Here is a 22,326-nt window from a genome sequence, read left to right on the forward strand (position 1 = left end):
AGGAGCGTGAAATCGTCGGCTGCCTCTAGGTGCGCGACTAGCTGTGCCTCTTGCCATGCGTGGTACTAATTAATGGCATCACCGGCAAGGTACATAGCTGCCGTCAAAACTTTGCTGTTGCTTGTCTTCTTAGTTGTCGCAAAATAAGCATTAAGTTGATGCAACCAAGAATGAATAACTGTAGCATCCATCTTACCGTCATACTTACTGAAAGTCAACTTTTCTTAAACCGGATGGTTGGAATCCGCGTCGTGGCTTGCGCCACTTGACGAACTTTCACGATCTTTGGGTGGTTCGGTCTTCGAGGCTAAGATGTGGGAAATAAACTCTTGATGACGAGTCTCCCTTTGAGCCTCTCGTTCATCGCGCTCACGCTCGAAAGCAAGTCGATTTTCTTCTTGTTTTGCAGCAAGAGCAATGAGCTCAAGCTCCTGAGCAAGGCGCTTGTCGTCCTGTCGATCCATCATGGCCATCATTTGCTTCATCATTGCCTCCATAAGGTCTAGCGTAGATGGCGAAGGGGGAGGGTTGGAAAAACCTCCTGGTGGGGAGAATCCTTCGTCACCTCTCTGTTGCTCATCACCTGAAGGCAAAGTATCCATGCCGCTTCGGGTGACGACCATGCACTATGATCTTGGGGTCTTAAGCTCGCGAGGAACTTGGTTCTTGAGGGTCTTGAGGTTCTTGAGGTCCTCGATTCCTGAGAATCTTGGATTCTTGAGGTCCTTGATTCGTGAGAATCTTGGGTTCTTGAGGTTCTTGAGGGTTTCTTTTGCTTGCAAATCGCGTTGGAGAAGGATCTTCTCTTCACCCGAGTTCTACCCTTTTCTGCGGGCGCACCCCTTGGCGGCCTTGCGCTCACACCAAGGTTGCTTTTTCCCACCTCATGTCGATTGGCCGGCCGCTAAGTGCACGGTCCGCTCTCAATGAGTGAAAAGAGACACAAGGGGAGGTTGGACAAGCAGTAATGAGCGCCCAATTTTTTTTCCAAAATCCCCTCTTTCCATGTTTGTATGAAGGTTTTGCGTTTGAGCTGTACAATGTCCCGACTCCTCAGGAGCTTGTCATTATACCTTGGGAGTGTGACAAGATCTTTGACTGTCTGGACCAGAGGAATATTTTGATTCTTACCCTTTTGACCGCCTGCAGCCATTGATCTAGAGTGGGTCTAGCCTCTTATTTTGATGCGCCGAGCCATCACTCCCCAAGTGTCATATCTGGCATGAGGCAGTACATCCTGTGAGGGCCGGAGTAGCTGTGTTCGCTTTGCAAGCCTTCTTTGTTATAATATTCTGCTTTTAATAATGTGAACTGAAGCTCTTGTGTCAAATTTGTTGTTGCAGGCTAAGCAGCTGTCTTTGACAGTTTTGCGCTCCATTATTGTGGAGAAGCGACCTCTGTCTCTGATATCTGAGGCAATGGATGTAATAAATATGGCATACTCACAGCTAGTTAGAACTCGCACCACATCAACAAGGCAGCAGCCTATGAGGCCTCAAGTGGCAGTGCAGGGTGGACAGGCTAGAGGCAGTGGAACGAGGAAAGATGTATCAGTGTCCAGTCAAAATGGACGTGTGAATGCAGAGGCACCTGATGAAGTTGGTAAAATTGTGGAAGATAGGGGCCAGTTGGAAGCTAATTCTGAAAATGGGATCAAAGTGTCTGAATCGGCTGACGAAAGTGATGACATAGTGGAGGTAGTATCATTATTTCCTTGCATGAGCATGTCGATTGCCTTGTCAAAATTGAGCTGTCAGCTGCTGTAATGGTTCAACAAGCAGTGTTTTGCCAATATTTTTTGTTGTGGTCTTGATTCAGGAGACAGAAAAAACTAGGGCGCATGAAAAGGGGGAGTCTTCAGTGAGCTCGGGAACTCCTGTTTCCCAGAATACTCCATTGGCTGTTGGTGCGATATCCCCTGAGGAGATGCATGATCATGTATTTGCAGTCATTCATGATGACATGGAAGTTGAGCCGACCTTTTTGGGGGCGGCCATCATTCAGTACATGCGAAGGTGCATCATCGTCTTAAACATGCTTGTATGCTTTGGAAATGCCACTTTTAATATACTGTTTACCTTGCTTTCTAACTATAGTGTAGTTATAGCCAATGATACTAACTTGTTTTCTAGAATTTTTATATCTATATCTGTGGTTATAAGAGACTCCTTTACAGTCCCCACCATTTTCTGCCATGAATACTTGAAAAATTCTTTGCCTGCTGTATTTACTGAAGGTTCTAGATGTTTGTGTGTTCTCTTTCAGTGATTTCTTTTGGGAGGTCATCATTTCATGTCTCAAGTTCTCTCTCTAGTCTCTACTGCAGACTTTCTTTTTTTTTTTTTTTTTCCGAGAAAAAGATCCTTCTATTAGTTAATGAAAGCTGCCCATACGGCTACATCCACCTCTGCAAGAGAGGGCTACAACAAACATGATGGGGAGACTCTCCCAATGAAAAAAAACAGCATATATACAATGGGGCTAAATCAAGAGATGGGAGGAGGGAAAAGCCACACAGGTGGACAATAGTGCCATCTGAGCACCCCCTGGACCATGGAGTAGAACGGCCCAGGGCGCTAGAGACGAAGGAAAGCCTCGCGGCGCTCCCGCATGCGGTCGGAGCTACCCTGTAGTCCCTCAAGCTGTCCTCTGAGAGATCAGCTCTAGCCAAAAGTCACGAACAGTCTCCGCTGGTGGTACAGGGCGAGCCTCAAAGATGCGGAAACAACGGGCCCGCCATATGAACCAGAGAGCTAGGCCGCTGATGAGCTCCCAACACTCCGCTCTCTCACTGCTCCACTCCTGTGGAGTAAGGTCTGTAGCAGGCTGGAGTGTAGGTCGACCCCCCTGTATCATTATCATCCTGCTGGTGGAAGATAGCTCAAACTGAAGTGCCGGGCCCGTGAGGGTGGACCAAGCCGCCGCCCCCCAAGTGTACTGTCGAGCCGTGGAGAGGGCAGGCATCAGCCGAAGAACTCGTAGCCACACCTGCTGGGCCGAGGGGCAGTCCCAAAGACAGTGTCACTGACTCTCCACCAACTGGTCACAGGCTGTACATGCGGCCGAGAGACCACTATGTACAAGCCCGCTCCCTACTGCTGTGGCTCTGTGTGCAACCAACCACTGGAACAAGGTAACGCGCCTCGGCTGTCTGGAGTCCCACAGCCTCTGCCAAAAAGCTGCCAAGAACTCAACTGTGAGACCCTCCTCCTGCCAATGACGTGCTGCAGCGGGGCGGGCCTCTCTCTGTGCTGCAAGTATATGACGGCCAAGCCGAACAGTGTACTGAAGGAAAGGGACTCCTGGGCGGTCTGCAGAAGAGAATGGGTCCCTCCATAGCCACTCACCAGGATCCCACTGTACTCGTGCCAGTGGACAACACTCCCAAGCCCATAGCCTCCAGTGTCCTGTCTCAAGAGCTGTTGGGTCAGGGTCTATGACGCAAGTCCTCCCACAGATGCCCACAACTCCGATCCTCTGGAAACAACACTCTGCTACCTGCGGGGCCTCTATTGCAACTCTCTGTAATCGTCCCCCACCCTGAAGCTCGAAGAACAGGGCTGGGACAGTCTCTGAGCAAGCCCTGACTGAAATGAGAACCTCCAGTCGTGTGAAGGCTCCCATCCACCGGGGTGCTACTGGCTCGAGAGGCGTGAGCCAATCAGCTGGAATTGACTCTGAGATGTACTGACACATGCTTTGAACCCCTCTCATGCCTTGTAGTTGGACAACCTGCACCTCCTCTGACAAACCTGTGAACTCTAGCCAGTCACCTAGAGAGCGCGCTGGACCTGCTGCCATGGGACCCCAAGAAACATGAGGCCTACTCCCAACCAAGTGGCCTCTCTGAGTGCTAACCATGGGGTTCCAGACGAGGGGCTGCCGTAGGCGCTCCTCCGTGCACGGCGGCTGCCGCTGCTCTAGGCCACGCCGCAATAGCTCCCAAGAACGAAGCAAACTCACAGCGAATCGGTCCTCCAGTCTCCTGCTCAAACCAACTCGGCGCAACTCTGTAAAGATCCATCTGGTCGAAGGTTGCCAAGGGCCTCCTGACTGAGGCACCGTGGCACGAAGCCTCTGCAACAAGAACTCCTTCCAGGGCTCCTCGCCTGGAAGAAGTCCTCTGACGACGAACTTCCCAAGAACGGCTCTGGTCTGCTGTGCTGGATCAATGATCCCAAGCCCTCCCTGAGAACAAGGAAGTGTGATGACCGACCAAGCCACCTTGGCTCGGGCAATCTGAGTGTCGCGACCAGACCAAAGGAAGTTCCTGATCAACCTCTCTACCTGGCTGATGCAAGAACTCGAGAAGATCCAGCAAGAAGTGATGTACCACATAGTCGCCAACAACACCTGGTTGGCAACTACTACTCTACCAGCCAGCGAAAGTCGTGCTGAGCTCCAATGTAACAGCTTTCTCCTGATGGACAGGAGAAGAGGAGCAATCTGCTGCTCGGGGGACAAATCCAAACCAACCTGACAACCCAAGTACCGAACTGCAGTCCCTGGAGGAATCCACCTGAAACCCTCTCCTGGCATCTAATCTGGCTCAGGAGCACTACCAACTGAGAAAGCCACTGTCTTTCTCCAGTTGATCAGTGCGCCCGATGCACAGCAGAAGGTCTCCAAGGCCTGCCCACATCTGTGTAAATTTGCCTCCTGGCCCTCTAAGTACAAGGCTGAGTCGTCGGCAAACTCAGCGTCCAGAAGCTCATCTCCCCGTATAGGGAGTGCTAAGCCCCTCAAACCAACCTGCTGTGACACCAAAAATCTGCTTATCGCCTCCGCATAGAACAGAAAGAGAAAGGGGGCAAGAGGACAACCCTGTCTGACCGATCGTGTGAGCATGAAGCGCTCACCTCTACCTCCTGCCAAAAGCACCTGACTGTGGGCCTGCCTGTACAAAGCTAACACCCCTCTAATCCAAGCCTCTGAGAAGCCCATCCTACGTAGCGTGCCCTCTAGAAAGTCCCAGTCAACTCTGTCGTATGCCTTCTCAAAATCGAGAAGAAGAATCACAAGGTCCTCCCCACGGAGCCGTGCAAGGGCAGAAGCCTCCCAAAAAGTGAAGATGTTGTCAAGGATACTGCGTTCCTTGACAAAACCTGTTTGAGTCCCATGTATAAGGCTCTGCAAAAGTGGCTGAATCCTCAAACTCAGAGCCTTGGCAAGAATTTTGTAGGTTGAGTTGAGAATGGTGATGGGACGCCACTGTCGAATCTCATCCAAGGAGCCACCCTCCTTTGGAATGAGGTAAATCAGGCCCTCACTCATGCTATCCGGCATCACTCCTGTGTGTAGAATGTACTGAAAGGCACTACAAAGATCTGGGCCAAGCAGGTCCCAGTACTCCAAGAAGAAGGTGAAAGTCAGCCCATCCTCACCTGGACAGCTACCACGAGGGAGGGCCCTAAGGGCCGTGTGCAGCTCCTCAAGCTGAAGAGGTAACTCAAGCCTCTGCCGCATCTCCTCAGTCACAAGACAAGGCATCTGTGCCCAGACCTGCTCCCTGCATGCATCCTGTCTCTTTGACTCGGGCTCAACCGACAGTAGCTCACGGTAAAAGTCAGTAGCAACTGCACGCATATCCTCTGGCTCACAAACAACTGACCCATCGGGTCTCCTCAACTGATTGACCTTGGCATGCGAGTGCCGAGGTCCCATTGTCTCAAAAAAAACACCTGTCACTCTGTCACCCACCTGAGTCCACTGAGATGCCTGTCCGTGGAAGGCAAACTCATGGAGCCTCTCCTCTGTGCTAGCAAGCTCCTGTCGAGCTTGCTGTAGCTGCTCCTCCAACCATGGACTGTCTGGATGCTGCTCCTGCATCCTCTGTAGTGAAGCAATGCCTCGTCTGAGACGCTGCTCCTCCTCTCTCGCTGCAGCCCGTCGAGCCAAAGACTCCTGGAGAAAGAAGTGGCTAAGCTGAGCTAGGCCTGAGGCCACTCTGTCTGCAGGTGGAGCCTGGCTGTCCATGCCCTCTGTCCATAGAGCCTCGACCCTCTCTCTGAGTGCTGAGTCCAACAAGACCCGCTCTGGGATGCGAAGCATCGTGCTCCCACTCCTCTGCCTGTCTGCCACTGTGAGGATCACTGGTGCATGGTCCGAGAAGGATGTCCCTGCCAGGATGCCCACTGATCCCCCCAAGTCACTGAAGTGGTCACTAGTGTAGAAGCGATCTATGCGCGATAGATTCACTCCTCCCACTCTGCGGTCCGATCTAGAGAAGGCAAGACTCTCTGGAGGCCTCACAAAGCCAGAATGTTGCTATGTATCCGAGACCCTCAACGTCATACAAAACCTCTCCCAAGCTGCTAACTCGACTCCATGCAAAGTAGCATGGCTGCCTCCGATCCTGTCAGAAGGGTCCTCCAACATGTTGAAGTCCCCTCCTACACACCACTGGTCAACCTGTGGCAAAGACTCAACAATCTGTGACCAAAACTCTGCACGAGCACTCGCCGCAGTAGGCGCATAGATGATCAGGAAACCCACAAGGCTACCCTGAACCTGCATAGTAATCCACTGAGCCCTGCCTGGTACAATAATCCCTCTGCCCACAATGGCCTGCTGTAATGAGTCCGCAATAGTCATACATACCCCACCCTGGATGCCTCCAGGTCCAAAAGCAGCTGACCAAAAGGTATCATAGCGTCCACGCAAAATCTGACCACATCGCTGAATGCAGCTCTCAGACAAATGGTGCTGCTGAAGCATAAGGAGATCAATCTCTGCTCCCACAAGGCAACGCTGAAGCTCCTGACGCAATCGGCCCCGCTATCGCTGAAACTGGGGCCCACCTAGTCCCTGCACGTTCCACGAGACGATCCTCTTTGGGAGCGAGAGAGAACAGATGCTGCCGCAGCAGCAAGACGAGCTATCTTGGAAGCAGGCTTGGATGGGGAGTAATCCGCATCCGAGCGTCCTCTAGATAGGCGAGACTGCAGTGAGTGCCTGGTCCAAGCCCAAGTAGAGCGAGCCGTGCGTAAAGCAACCTCCTCTGTCCAGGAGTCCTCATGAATGAATACATAGCAAGGCAAACACTGCGTATCAGCAAAAAAGTACACCACAATGTGTCTACATCCTGCAGAATCTGGGGGTGTCACCGCAAACTTGGCCAGTGGCCACAAAGTCTGCAGCAAATCTGTAATGCCAAGTTCTCCCATGTGGTGAGAACTCGAGAACCTGTGTATGCAACCATCCCACCACTGAGTCGAGGGACCACTCTGTCTCAGTCCTGCCACATAGGGAGAAGGAGAAACCAACTGCTGAGTCCAAGGCCTCTGTCCCCCTAGCGGCGAGGAACAGAGCGTGGACTCTGAAGCAGGCTGCCTCGTGGTCTGCTGCGGAATCGCCAAGAAAACGAGTAAACCCGTAATCGAAGAAATCCCAGCGGCGTCGGAGGTCAAAGCTCGTCAAACCACGAGGGATAGCTGCAAGAGGAGAAGTCTGAATCTGCAGTGGGGGCCGCATGAAGGGCTGACCCTCTCTCGCTAGGCGACTCGTGGCGAAGGCGCTGCCAAGAGATCTCTTGGCCGCCGGCAAGGGTCCAGTCTCCTGAGCCGACTGTGGTACTGAAGCAGGAGGAGGGGAGAAGGGGCTGGGGGGGGGGCGGGGGAGGGGAGAAGCGGGGTGGGGCGGCAGAGACATGGGGGGGGGGGTGAGGTGGGGAGTGAGCGGTAGCAGAGGGCGGGGGAGGGCATGAGGAGGAGGAGGGGAGATCGGGAGGCGGAGCGGCTGGCGAGGGTGAAGCGGAGGTGGTGGCTGGCGTAGGGGGCTCCTCCTGCTCAAGAGGACCAAAGCGGCTCCCCGTGGGAACCCACTGTTGCTGAGTAGGCACCTGGGGGCCACTCTGAGTGCAGGCTGTCGCTGTGGCCCCTGGCGTCGACGGCCACGGGCCTGTTGCCACCCCTCCTCCGTTGGAGCCCCAAGCTCGGAGGGTGGCGCTGAATCTGTGCTCTGTGTCGCTGGCTGTGGCTGCAGCCCAGCCTTGGCAGGCTGGGGCTGAGGCTGGGGTGCGGGTCGTGGTCTCCTCCGTGGACAGGCCTTCGCTAGGTGGCCCATCTGTCTGCAAATGAAGCACTGGTTCGGGAGACCCGAGTACTCCACACTCTGTCTAAACCAACCCCCACTCACCCGAGGCAGAAGGATGACCTTCGGGAGCGTGTGGGTATCTCTGGCCAAAACTCGAACTGAAGGGATGCCAGCCGCCTTGGCAGCTACTGATGCTGCCGTACGAGGTGTCTCCAGGACAGTTCCGATGGCGGAGTCAATCCTGGAGAGAAGTGGAAGGTACTCCCTCCGTAAACCCGGAAAGCAGACTGAGATGGGGATGTCCACCTCCTCTACTAGCACATCCGAAGACGGGTCAAAACCATGTCGCCACTGTCGAAAGTGGGCGCGTGATGCTCGGATGGCCAATGGACTCATAGCTATGACCTTGGAGGCCATCTCGGATGTCTCGAATTCAATCTGGTAGTACCCCCGTCCGAGAATCTGGACATCCAAGATCTTGCCCACCTCTGCGAGGAGGCGGGCCTGGAGAAGGTCTCGCAGCTCTCCTCTGCTGGGACGAGTGCCGAGAACCTTGCAGATGACAGAAGTCGCTTGCAAGCGTTCTACCTCTGTGGCAAGGCTCGCTTGCTCTGCCGGCGTAAGAGCAAGTCGAATGGTGGGCTCAGCGGGGTCGGGCGAGGGGGCTTCATTGGAGTCCCTCTGCGGTGGAGCATGAGCCGCCATTTGTGTCTGCTACTGGTAAAGAAAAGGCGGAGGATCGTCGACGAAAAAAGGGGGGGAAGACCTGTTGGACTGAGCACGTCAATGGTGCTGGCGACGCCTGTCAAGCAAGAATGGAGAGGGAGAAGGCTAACGGTAAAAAGCATGCGAGGGGGGCGGACAGTGGGAGGGGGCGGGCTGGCGTGGTTGACTGCGGGAACTGCTTCGGGCTGGCTGGGCAGCAGGCAGCAACGGGGGGCAGCGCGAGGTGGACAAGCGGGAGAGCAGCGCGAGGGAGTGAGGGAGGGCGATGGCGCAAGGGGGGAGAGGTGCGAGCAGCAGCGAGCCGAGCTAGACTACTGCAGACTTTCTTTGTCTAGAACAGAGCAGAATTTTATCATTCTAAAAACAGACTCTCTCTCTCTCTAAAACTGATTTGATAAAGAACACACTTTTTTTGCAAAATTTTAATTAAAAAATCTGGTGCCCCCTTTTATGCTATTTTAATGGGTAAAAAGTTGGCACCTCCTAAATCTGGTACAAACCTGCCGGCCAGCGAGGCCTATAAAAGCAATTCCTACCCTTCACTTTACACACACACAGGATTTGCAGAGTGACACCGTGTAATTGCATGAGCACCAACTCTCTGATTTCAGCACACCGACTTCTTGTACTAGAAGAGTTTTAATCAATAAAGAAATACATGAAGGGGGGCATTGACAGTGGTAGATCAGGGCCACTGACTGTGTGAAGGGGCAATCCGCTCCGACATCTCTCTCTCTCTCTCTCTCTCAACAGTTCAACAGCGCGCGCAGGTTCAACAGTTCAACAACGCGCGCAGGTTTGGGCTCAGGAGCAGCGCGCAGGTTAGAACAGTTCAACAGCGCGCGCAGGTTCAACAGTTGAACAGCGCGTGCAGGTTTGGGCTCAGGAGCAGCGCGCAGGTTCAACAGCTTTGCTTGGGCCGCTGCTCTGCACGTGATCGCGCAGGTGCATCCCCTGCACTCTGCGGGGAGTGCTTTTGTGCGCAGGCAGTTTCAAGCCAGAGGGCTGCGTTGGTTGTGTGGGACAGCTTGGACAAGTTCGGATTTGTGGTGTATGCAGGACAGCGTTAGACAGGTTTGGGTTCAGGACATTGGGCGCAAGGGCCCTCCATTATTTTGGCTTTAAGGCTGACGCCCGCAGTGGGCTGTGGTTGTTCCTTTACCCGCCATGGAATGCTTGATGTAGATGTATGCTTGATGCGGGAGACAATGTATGCATAGTATGCTTAGTGGCTCTTTTCCGGACGGCGATTAAGCATGAGGAAGCTAAGTGATAAAGCCGACCCCTAGAGGATGCCATTAGAAACGTGCAAAGACGAAATGACGGAGACTATTACCAAGATGAACTGCAATCTATTGGGCACAATAAAAATGCTCGAAGGACGCGTCCTGATCCAAGAAAGCAAGATAAACGCACTGGAAGACCGAGTGACGACTCAGGATGAAGAGATTGCGTCACTCAAGAAAGATCTCGCCGAAGCACGATCAAGCAACACACTGGAAGAGGGCGAATTGCAACCCTCAGTAATCGAAGAAATCAACACGATCACGGAGCAAGTACGGGCCATCAAAGAGGGAGAAGAGCAACACAAATAGATGACGACTTCTTGGGTGGATGTTCTTACAAAAACTCAGCAGAAGGCGGATGAAGCCGAGAAATGGATCGAGGTGGCCACAAAAGGAAAAGGCAAGGAGGTAACGTCCATGTCCACACCCACTATCATTAATCAGACACCAGAGGAGGAGCAAAGAAGAAGTGTGCGCGCTTTACATGAGATTTGCGGTCTTAAAGACAAAGGCAATGTGGACGAAGAGGTAAAAGAACTCATGGCCTTGATGGGGGTTCATGAGCCGACGCACACAAGAGCCTGGAGAGTGGGCAACATAAAGAAAAATGGAAGCAGTGGGGAAACCTCAAAAGAAAGGGCACTCATCCTCGGTTTTCCCTCCATGGAAGCGAAGAAGTCCTTCTTGAAGAAAAGGCCAACTCTTAAAGACACAGTGTAGCAGGCTACAATGTCACTTTCACAGGACACAGTTACAGTTAGTACAGTTGGTCTGGTCTGTTCACACTGGACGGACACTCTGGGCAGTGACACGTGGCAGGGATACAGATGGTGGCCTAGTGGACATGTGGCCAGGTCACACTTAGCTGGCTGACATTTATGAGCCGTTGGTGGCTCTTTATGATTGTATCTATGAGTAGTAGCCATTGGGTCATTATCATTATCTTATATAGATGGTCGGTTCATCGTCTAGGTAGCGAGTCTTACACAGAGCACTGCTTCACCATCCCTGCACATCTGAGCCTCGACACCCCACTTGTACTTGCGAGTCCTGGGCTGGAGCTGAGTGTGCTGCCACGCCAGAGTCTGTACATGGTTCTTTGAGCTAGTCGAGTCCACATGTTCTGGTCCACTGTTGTGTCTCTGTTGTTATCCATTGTTTCTGTGTTTCATTCTGTTTGAGAGAGTTTCCATTTGTTTGAGTGAGATTGTCACGCACATTGCACTGAGGGGCATCCACACTGTAGAGAGTACGACACATTATCCGCGCTACAGGTGCTCTCATTTTGGCGATCACGGTGGGACCTCAACTGAAATCTCACTCTGTTGAGTAGCTAGTTTCTTCGCTTCGCCTGTGCAGCCTGTTGGTCTGGTCCAGTTTCACCCTTGACAGCTTAATCTAGCTGGTCTAGTCTCTCGCCTTGTTGGTCTGGTCCTCTCTCGCCCTGGTCCACCCAGTCCTCGTCCTGGTCTAGTCCTTCTCGTCCCGGGTCTAGTCCCTCCTCGTCTTGGTCCAGACTAGGTGGTCTAGTCACTCGCCCTGGTCTAGTAGAGTCTAGACCAATGTTCAGCCAAGTGAAGGTTGTCTTGCCCAAGTGAAGGTCTTCTTGCCATAGTCACAAGGGACGCATTCTGGGACGGGGAACGGGGGACGGGGGACGGGACTCAAATGGATTTTTAGTGTAAAAAAGAGGGCGGGACGGCAAGTGGGGCCGGAAAAGTGGGGACGGGAAGCCCGAAAAAGGGTGTCCCCTGTTACTATGCTTCTTGCCCAAAGCTTGGTGGGGTTGGCGGTTACTGCATGACACATACAAGGAGGTCTTTGTAGCGTCAAAGTGCACTACTGAGTCCTCTGAAGTACTACCACAGACGGCGTCAACCCTTGGAGCCTAGTAGAAGCATATTAACCCCATCACCCATACCTACTCATACGGCTACCTCCATTCCTTCGACCGGTTCTACATCCTCCAGGTCACCTTCTCCGGTAAGGCTCTCCCCCATTTTGTTACAGCAAGCTAGTGAGCAACAGACTCAGGAGCAAGAGGCCATGGAGGAGCTCACAAGTGTTCTGGCAAAGGTGAACATCAAGTTCCCTACCTTTAAAGGTCTCTCCGCAGAAGATGCAGACGACCATGCTCGGAGGTTTGTCTCTCTGTGCAGAGGTCGTGGCCTCAACAGAGAAGACACATACCTGGTGCTCTTCCTGTCCACCTTGGATGGTCTTGCAGATAAATGGTACAGTCAGTTTGTTGAAAACCACTTTACTACTTGGACCATGTTAAGACAGCAGTTCTGTGAAGCTTTCCGACCAGGGGATTATCAAGAGAAGATCCTAGATGAGTTGGCCAACCTGTTGCTCCAGCCCAAGGAGACATTTGCAGAGCTCATGACCAGAACAAAGTCCCTGGTCGCCAAGCTGTCTCAGCAACCAGGGGAATTCATGGTGAAGAAGTGGGTAGAGAAGGCTCTGCCAAAGACTTCTCAACAAAAGCTCAGAGAAAGTCTCCGTCGTGAAGCTAGTCTGGAGGACTTTGTTGCTACTGCTACTAAAATAGAGGGAGCAAGAAGGTAGTTCACGGACTCTGCTCAGTTAGATATTGCCCCTGTACTCGTGGACAGTCCATCAGACCCCTTGGCTTCTTTAAGAAGGGAACTGGAAGCCCTAAAGTTAGAGTGGGCCCTTCACGAAGAGAGATCCTTCTCTCTTAAACAGGAGAAGCCTCCACATCAAGAGGCTTATGATCAACTTAAAAGAGAGTTAGAAGAGCTCAAGGCTCAGCAAGAGACTAAGGCTATGGTATGGTGTAGTTCATGCCGCTCTCCAGGACACCCTCCACAGGACTGCCCCCTTCGCTTTTATTGCCACTTCTGCGAAAAATCGGGTCATGAAGATAAGGATTGCTACTATATAAAGGGATTGCACAAAATACAGCAAAGTCTTGTTCCTACTCTCCAACAGGGGTTAGCACCAGCATCCAACATGGTTTCCCACTACAGCCATCCCAACTACATGCCACCTTTGCTCAATACCCCTGCTATCCAAGGTATGTCAAGTACTTTCCCGACTCAAAGTTTTTATAATGCTAATACCACCTCAACCCCTCAGAGCTTCTACACTTCAGCCTCCAACTCTATGCAGCAATCACCTCGTCCCCCGTTTCGTCCTTCCAATCGGCCCATACTCTGCTACAGATGCGGAGAATATGGGCATTATCAGAGCAAGTGTCCTTTACTTGAGGGGTCCCCTCCTTGTCGTCATTGCCTTGATTCGAAGGATCACTACAGTAAGGATTGTCCCACGCAAAGGGCATCCACGTCTTCAAGCTTGACTCAGAACCAGCAAGAATTCACCTTCCCGAAGATAAACTTGATTACTGTGAACACCGTGCCTCAACCATCACTTGCTACTCATGTGGTTAAGCCACTGCAAGTGGAGGAGCCTGCTGGTGTCCTTACTCGGGCACAAAGAGCAGCTCTTGGTCTCAGTCTGCCCACAGGTCCACCTCGCCAGTCCCCACTTCCTCAAGCTGGTCTATTTGACCCAAAGGACGAGTCCTTCAAAATTGCTCAGAGCAAACCAACTTCACTGTTATTTGACATTGATGGAGCCGTCTTGGAAGCAGTGGCTGACTTGGAACAGATTAAGGTCCCAAAGGGAGCCGAGTTCGAAGGCGCCAAGCCCACAGCAGAAGCCATCTTGCAAAATACTTTTCAGCAGGTGTCACTATACGACATGCTAAAGCTCGACGCAACACTTAGAAGTGACACCCTGTCAGTCATTCAGTCTCTGTACCCGGGGGCTGGGCCTAGTGGCGGGCACCTCCTTGTACAGCCCTCAGAGTCTTATTTGATTTCCTATCCATCTGCTCCCCTCACCGATTATAAAAGTGCTTGTCTCACTGTATCTATTCTTGGGCACCAGCTATCCGGCGTCATCGTTGATGGTGGATCTGGAATCAATTTGATGCCCGAATTTACTATGATGGCCTTAGGTCTAAAGCCTACCTGACCTGCTCCTTTCACTGTTACATTGGCCGATCAGAGAACAGTCTACCCAGTGGGCATAGTCGACAAGGTGCCTCTGAAGGTACAAGATTTCACTTTCAACTTGGATTTTGTAGTAGTTAATCTTCCCCAAGTATAGGGAGGTTATCCCTTGCTGATTGGTAGGCCATGGTTGCGACATACGAAAGCACTTCACGACTGGGGAAACGACGCCATGTGGATACATACTCCTGGCTCTCCAATGCAACAAATTCGTCTCGAAGGAGGTATGGATCCGGTCGTTCAGCATAGCCCTTTGTCAGTAGAGTCCAACTCTGATTTGGAGCAGCCGGTCCCTCCTGATGGGTCCGATGAAGACTTACTGGAGTGGTTAGAAGCTACCTCTTTAATGCCATGCTATGTAGTCTCTCTTCAACCTTTGCCAACAGATTCACCCTCTCCCCCTGATCCTACACCTGAAGCTAAACCTGAAGCTACAGCTGAAGCCAGTAATCCCAGTTAGCCAAGTGAGCTAGAACCAAGTGGACCGGTCTCTGGTACCCATCCTTCAGAGGGTCCCTTGATGGAAACCGTCGGCCTGGGTGAGCCTATAACCCACCATAGAAGGGGGAAAAAGTCTCCCTTGCAAGAGTTGGCCAACACCCCAGCTCCTTCTTTAGCCTCTACTCCATTTGACTCTCCACCCATGCCGGAGCACTTTGAAGTATCTGAGGATTTACCATTTGCAGAGCTTCCATCTGGATGGTTGCAGGAAGAGTATGCTGATTTCAACATTGATCAGACGCCAGCTCATAATGTCCAGAAGCTAATAGAGGCGGCACGGTCTTCTCTCCCTGACGCAGCCTCGCCCACTGCACCGCCTGACCTAGTCAGAGAGGTCAACCTAGGCGGCCCTGACAACCATCAGCCCATCTTGTTAGCCACTTGGTTATGGGATCACCCTGCTCTACTGGACTTGGTAATCTCTTTTGTGCGCTCTTTCAAGGATGTGTTTGCCTGGTCTTACCACGATTTGGAAGGAATCCTAGCAGAGCTAGGAGTCCACACAATTCCTCTGGTTGAGGGGGCTAAGCCGGTCAGAGGACGGGCTTACAAATTGAATCCCAAGTGTGCAGAAGCAGTCAAAATCGAGTCAGCAAAAATGCAAGAAGCAGGTATTATTGTACCAGTAGAGCACTCATAATGGTTGTCCCCTATGGTTATTGCCCCAAAGAAGCAATCCAACAAAATTCGAGTTTGCGTCGACTACAGGGCTCTGAATAAGGTCACAATCTCGGATGGATTTCCGACACCTTTCACTGAGAGAGTCCTCGAAGATGTCGCTGGCCATGTACTGTATAGTTTTATGGATGGGTTAAGCGGCTACAATCAGTTAGGAATACATCCTGACGACCAAATCAAAACAGCTTTTGTGACTCCTTGGGGTATTTTCATCTACACTAGAATGTCTTTTGGGCTTAAAAATGCACTGCCTTCTTTCAATCGCATAGTATATCTCATCTTTTGTCCTCTGCTTATTGATCACCTTCGCATATTCATGGACGACTTTTCCACCCTCTCGGGTGCTCAATGTTCGACCCCAGTAGAAAATCTAAAGGAGCATCTTGCTCAACTCTCTGCAGTCTTCCTTAGGTGCAGAGAGGCACGTTTGAAGCTCAATCCGAACAAGTGTCATTTTTTGGTCACAAAGGGTACACGGTTGGGCCATGTGGTGTCTGCTCAAGGTTTGGCACCTGACCTAGAGAAGATAGTGGCCATCTTGAAGTTACCTCCTCCCATAAATCCCAAAGGTGTTCAGAGCTTTGTGGGCCACACCAGCTATCATCGCAGGTTTATATGTATGTATGCACAGGTGGCTCAACCATTGACCCAGCTCACCAGTGTTGTTGTTCCCTTCCGGTGGTCAACACCTGAGGCCGAAGCATTTGCATACCTCAAAAAACGCCTCACTGAAGCGCCTATTCTAGTTGCCCCGGATTGGGCCCTACCTTTTCATGTGCATACAGATGCCAGTCTGCTGGCTGTGGGTGTTGTGCTGACTCAGCCTAGCAAAGAGTTCAACTTGGATCGCCCTGTACATTATGCAAGTCGTCTACTCACCAAAGTAGAGCGCAACTATAGCACCACAGAGAGGGAAGGTTTGGCTATAGTGTATGCTCTACAAAAATTTCGTCACTATTTGCTAGGGGTCCACTTCACAATTATTACTGATCACCATGCCTTGCGCTATCTGCTTAATAAGCCAAAGGTCGCATGTCGAGTATGGCGATGGCTCCTCCTATTCCAAGAGTTTGATTTTGAAGTGGTACTCCGTCGTGGTAAGCATCATGTAATGGCTGACCACCTCTCTCGCATTCACACAGGTGAAGAAGCTACAAGGATTGCGGATGACTTTCCAGATAGCAGTCTTTTTAAAATCGATACAACACCGGAATGGTACGGCGAGGTCCTACATTTTCTATCTACTGGGCTGTACCCAGAGAAGGCATCTCCACTGCAGAAGAGGAGATTGTTGTTGAAGTCCAGGCCTTTCACTCTGATTGGGGGCCAGCTCTACAAATCGGGACCAGATGGTGTTTTGAAGCGTTGTGTCTCGCCTCATGAGGTGGAGCATATTCTGGAGGATGTCCACAATGGTCCCACCGGTGGCCATTACCCTGGTCACATCACTGCCCAAAAGATTCTGCAGAGTGGTCTATGGTGGCCCTACGTTTTTAAGGATGCAATAGCATATTCTAAGGTTTGTGATGTGTGCCAGCGTTGTGGGCCGAAGCCAAGTAAGCAATCCAACCGTCCTCTGCAGGTCTCGATGGCGTGGCTACCTTTTGAGAGATGGGGCTTGGACTTTGTGGGTCCAATATATCCCCCAGCTCAACCAGGTAATCACAAATATCTGCTAGTGGCTACAGACTATGCAACAAAGTGGGCGGAGGTACTAGCGACAGTAGATTGCACTGGCAATACAGTAGCCAAATTTTTATATGAAAATATTTTATGCAGATTTGGATGTCCCTTAGAGATCACCAGTGATGGGGGCAGTCATTTTGTCAATGACATGATCTCAACTTTATTGGCCAATTATAAGATTTTTCATCGCAAGTCGTGCTCTTATTACCCTAGAGCCAATGGGCAAGCCGAGAGCATCAACAAGGTTCTGATCGCACTCCTGAGGAAAGCATGTCTTCTCCATCCAGCATCGTGGGCTCAAGCTGCGCACGGCACTCTTTGGGCATACCGCACATCTTTCAAAGCAACAACGAATCACATGCCTTTTCAACTCGCTTTCGGTTTGGAAGCCATAGCTCCATTTGAGTTCAACTCCGGATCCCATAGGGTGGGCAGTCTGCGTGCAAGTTGGGGCATGGAAGCTGCTTCTATATCCCGTCTTACCTTATTGGATGAAAGCCGCCTTTTAGCTTCTCATGCTGTGCAAGCGGAGCAACTTCGTCGCAAAGCGTGGCATGATCGCCACCTCAGAAAGCCGAAAATAACGCAAGGCACATTGGTGCTACTCTATCAGACAAAATATTTGAAAAAAGCAAAGAAGCTGGTTCCTGCTTGGCAAGGGCCATTCGTGGTGGAAGAGATTTTACCACAGGGGGCAGTCCGGTTAGTCATTCTAGAAGGTGTCCCACTGCCTCTGGTAAATGGCTCCAGAATCAAGTGCTATTACTCTGAGTAAGCAATCTGCAACATTTCGCCATATGTTGGTTCAAATATCCCATCTCTCTCATCCCAACTACCTTTCCACCACCAGAACGGAAGGTTCTGTTATGTCTCAATCTCTGCTAGGTTTGTAGAAGTTTCCATCTTTCAGTCTGAAGTATCATTTCCCACTCAGTCTCGGTAATTGGGTATTGTCTTCAACTTCTTACAATTCAATCACTCTTTCTCTAATTGTTCTATCATCAGTGTTATCCAGTGAAGCTCCTAGCCTCTTTGGTGATCTTTTCTTTAAGGGTACTAACTCCTCTCAAGGTCTGCCACATATAAGTAGCTTGTCCGTAAAGATTTGGTAAGTAAGTTCTTAGTCTTGGCCTTGCTTGGCCTTCTTCGAAAATGGCTGAGCATTGTTCCATTGTGGTCACAATGGGCAAATTTCAAGGACATGCTTGTATGCCTCTCTGCAAGGTGTGCAAAGTGATGTATGGTATCCTCACCGGAGGGGCACAGCTCAAATTTTCGTCTTCAGCATTGGCTGCCAATCATCCCATTTGTCCAATAAGTCTCCCTCCCCTATCTCTTAAATTCGCCCTCCTCTGCTCTCTCCAACTTCGGCTCCCTTCCCTCCCAATTCGTCCCTTTTTCATAGCTGTCGGCTGCAAGAATTTGGGCCTGTGAAATTCGCACTCCTCTGCCTGGATTCGCCCCTGCCTATATGGGATTCGCTTCAGCCCCTTGTGAAATTCGCCTATCCTTCATAATTCGCCCCTATTCAATTTTCCCTTCCCAGTTCACTACTCTCGCCCCTACCCTATATACCCTCGCCCCTCTACCCTCTCCCAGCACCCCCTCTCGCCCCTACCCTCTACCTCTCGCCCCTACCCTCTCCCAGCATCCCCTCTCGCCCCTACCCTCTCAGCACCCCCTTTGGCCCCTGCCCTAATTTTGTTTGAATTCGCCCCTACCCATTTTCTCTCAGCAACTCGCCCCTACCCTCTCCCACTCTCGCCCCTGCCCTATTTTTGTTTGAATTCGCCGCTACCCATTTTCTCTCAGCAATTCGCCCCTACCCTCTCAGCACAATTGGATTCGCCCCTGCCTATTTTCAAATCGCCCCCTCTCAAAATTCGCCCATACCCCCTCAGCACAATTAGATTCGCTCCTACCCTAACTTACTCGCCCCAGCCTAACTCCCTTTGCCTATTAGCTCTTGATTCGCCCCTATATCCAATCCTCAATCGAATCCTCTCCCCCAGCCCCACAATTCGCCCCAGCTCCCCTTCTGTCCAGCCTCTGCCTAGCCCAATCCCAAATCGTTTTGCAGAAACTCCACCTTGGTCTGCATCTGACTGAGTGCTTTTCCATCCCTCGTCTACTCAACTGCTCACTGTTTGTCATCCACCCGACCTAACCATGGCAGGAGGTAGCAAGCAACAGGAGAAACAGCCAGAAGGAAGTAGCAAGAAAAAGATAGAGTTGAAGAGGAGGAAAGCTCTGGTTGCAGAATCAGAGAGCGAAGCAGAGGAAGTATTTGCAAGCAGCAGCAGCCATGACATAGATGACTTTACCTCCAGTGACCCAAGTGATGAGAGCTACAAAGGAGACTCAGCAGCATCTGATGATTCAGATGTAAATCCCGAGTCAGGTGCTTCCAGTGATCAGGAGGAACATTCAAAAGTGGCTCAGAAAAAAGAAAAGCAGCCAATCATCACTCATGAAATCAAGAGGCCTGCTTCTTCGAAAAATCGCACAGCATTCTCATTAAATTTTCATATGCAGCAACCTCGACCATCTCTCAGTGAGGTGCTTTTGACTGCTCAGCTACGGACTCTGGGACTCACAGCATTGGCTGATGCAAATTTACCTGATACGGTTCCAGCAGAGCTGATACATCAACTGTTGAAAGACTTTCCAAAGGTCCGGGGCCACAAGCTGACAGCTACAAGGCTTGGCCATGCCATGGGTATGACCAACTTTCCAGCTGTGAAGTCTACTACTCGCACTTTCTCTTTGCTGTCCAAGGATGCGACAATTCAAGCATGTCAGGAGCTATTGATTTCGGATCACCCAAATTATGAGCGAAACAGACGGCTTCTCGCAATCTTCAGGTATTACTTTCTGGCTCGAGATGCCAAAGAAGACAAGGAAAAAACAGATCTTCTCACTACATTCTCCTACTGCGACGGGCTATACTGTTTAATCCACACTATCCCATGTGGATTCCACCAAATTCTCTTCAGCTCTTTGCAGTCTAGGGCTAAAAGATTTCGGGCCCAAGTGCAGTCTGTGCAGTTAAGTTTTAAATGTTTTGCGGAACCTCTCTTGGCATGGGTCATAAACATACCTATTAACATAAATGAAGTGGATGAGGAACAGGGAACACATACGCAGCTATGGAGGGATCTCTGCGAGTTGCCGAGAGTGCCATCGCAGACCGAGATGCAACGATTTTTGCACTACAGCAGGCATTGAAGATAAAGTCGAGGATTATTGATGACCTAAAAGCACAGGTGCAGGGATTTCAAGAAATGCTTATGTATGGTAACAGGCCTACCCAGGCTCCTGTGGGATATGGATGGACTGGGCCAGGGATAAAGGTCAAGAATCCAGCAGGCTTTGCAGCGCCAGCAGGTCCCTCTCAGCCCTCTCAGCAGTTCATGGGACACTACCCAGTAGGTCCCTCTCAGCCCTCTCAGCAGTTCATGGGACACTACCCACAGCCCCAGTTTCAATACTTTACTCAGCAGGGGTCTCAGGTCTAGATGCCACACGTGCAGAGCTAGAGTGTTCCTTGCTGTGACGGTGTTGCTGGTGCACACCGCCATGGTTGTGTTACTAGGCGTCCGGAGTTCACTTCAGGGCAGGTGCTTCCATCCGCTGTGCAGCAGATGGCTGCTACAACCACAGGAAGCCAGGTTATGCAGAGCACAGTACAGCAACCGCATAGTTACACAATCGATTTGATGGCTCCTCCCGATCCGGATACTTCTGGAGCAGCAGTGGCGACGACACTTTCCCTTGGGTGACAAGACTGTGCTCTTGCCCCACCTTTCATTGTACATATAGTTACTTTTGCAGTTTCATTCAGTTTTGGCTCACCGAGACGGTGACCTGTCTTGTGGCGGGCAACCTGTAGCAGGCTACAGTGTCACTTTCACAGGACACAGTTACAGTTAGTACAGTTGGTCTGGTCTGTTCACACTGGACGGACACTCTTGGCAGTGACACGTGGCAGGGATACGGATGGTGGCCTAGTGGACATGTGGCCAGGTCACACTTAGCTGGCTGACATTTATGAGCCGTTGGTGGCTCTTTATGATTGTATCTATGAGTAGTAGCCATTGGGTCATTATCATTATCTTATATAGATGGTCGGTTCATCGTCTAGGTAGCGAGTCTTACACAGAGCACTGCTTCACCATCCCTGCACATCTGAGCCTCGACACCCCACTTGTACCTGCGAGTCCTGGGCTGGAGCTGAGTGTGCTGCCACGCCAGAGTCTGTACATGGTTCTTTGAGCTAGTCGAGTCCACATGTTCTGGTCCACTGTTGTGTCTCTGTTGTTATCCATTGTTTCTGTGTTTCATTCTGTTTGAGAGAGTTTCCATTTGTTTGAGTGAGATTGTCACGCACATTGCACTGAGGGGCATCCACACTGTAGAGAGCACGACACATTATCCGCGCTACAGACGGGCATTTTTCTCGGGGATGATCTTACCCTCTCGCAGATCGCTCATATGCAGGAAGTAATGCCGGAGATCAGAGCGGCAAGGGGAAAACGCAAGATTGCCTTTTACCGAGATGGAAGAGTAGTAATACTAGAGCGACGCTCCACATGATGGTGCGAGACTTATGGGACCACACTCAAAGTGGCGGCCTGGAACTGTAATGGATCCATGCGTCTTGATGTGGGTGCTTTTGAGGATAGCTTTACTGGAAGAGACATCATCTTTTACTCTGAGACACACCAGGCCCTTGGGCAATCCATGCCTCACATCAGTGGATACAGATGGGAGACAGCTTATAGACAGGAGACACGCTCAGAGCACAGAGGACGGGGCTCGAGGGGAGTGGCAGTGTTATATAGAGAGGACTTGCAGCCATTGATACATATAGCCCGCAGGGATGAGCAGGCTAGGTACATGTGGGTGAGATTGAAAGCAGATACAGGCAGATATCTCTACATTGGTATTTGCTACTTTCCCCCGAGTACGTCGGTCTATGCATCACCCAGAGGACAGTCCTCCTTTTCTATTTTGGATGATGACATATGGGAGTTCTCTAGAGATGGTGACATTATCATTCTAGGGGACTTCAATGCTAGGAGTGACCATCACCAGACAATGTTTTATGATACTTCAGAGGAGATGCTGAGAGAGCTAGATGTTATAGAGACGGGCCTGTCCAGACTATCACACGATGCGGAATATACTGAGTATGGGCGACACCTGATAGACATGGACACCGCACATGGAGTGGCCATCTTGAATGGTCTACAGAGGTTTCCTGCTTCGGGAGGCTTCACATGCTTCCCACATAGACATGCAGCCAGCACAGTGGACTATGTCGTGGCACAACCGAGCCTCATCTCTAGTATCCAGGACCTCACGGT

General features: G+C 51.1%; 1 protein-coding gene across 1 annotated transcript in view; it reads left to right on the forward strand.

Annotated features, from left to right (window-relative positions):
• The window catches only part of LOC147419797 (C18orf8), a 148,010-nt gene that overhangs the window by 112,787 nt on the left and 12,897 nt on the right, over positions 1–22,326 (forward strand). Inside the window, exons 9-10 of the mRNA XM_086505447.1 lie at positions 1,344–1,697; positions 1,819–2,015. Of these exons, the coding sequence (XP_086361573.1) occupies positions 1,344–1,697; positions 1,819–2,015 (551 nt within the window). The remainder of the gene's footprint in view (positions 1–1,343; positions 1,698–1,818; positions 2,016–22,326) is intronic.

This window comes from Adiantum capillus-veneris, chromosome 29, assembly GCF_014529385.1.
Source record: "Adiantum capillus-veneris isolate H3 chromosome 29, ASM1452938v2, whole genome shotgun sequence".
Taxonomy (NCBI): Eukaryota; Viridiplantae; Streptophyta; class Polypodiopsida; order Polypodiales; family Pteridaceae; genus Adiantum; species Adiantum capillus-veneris.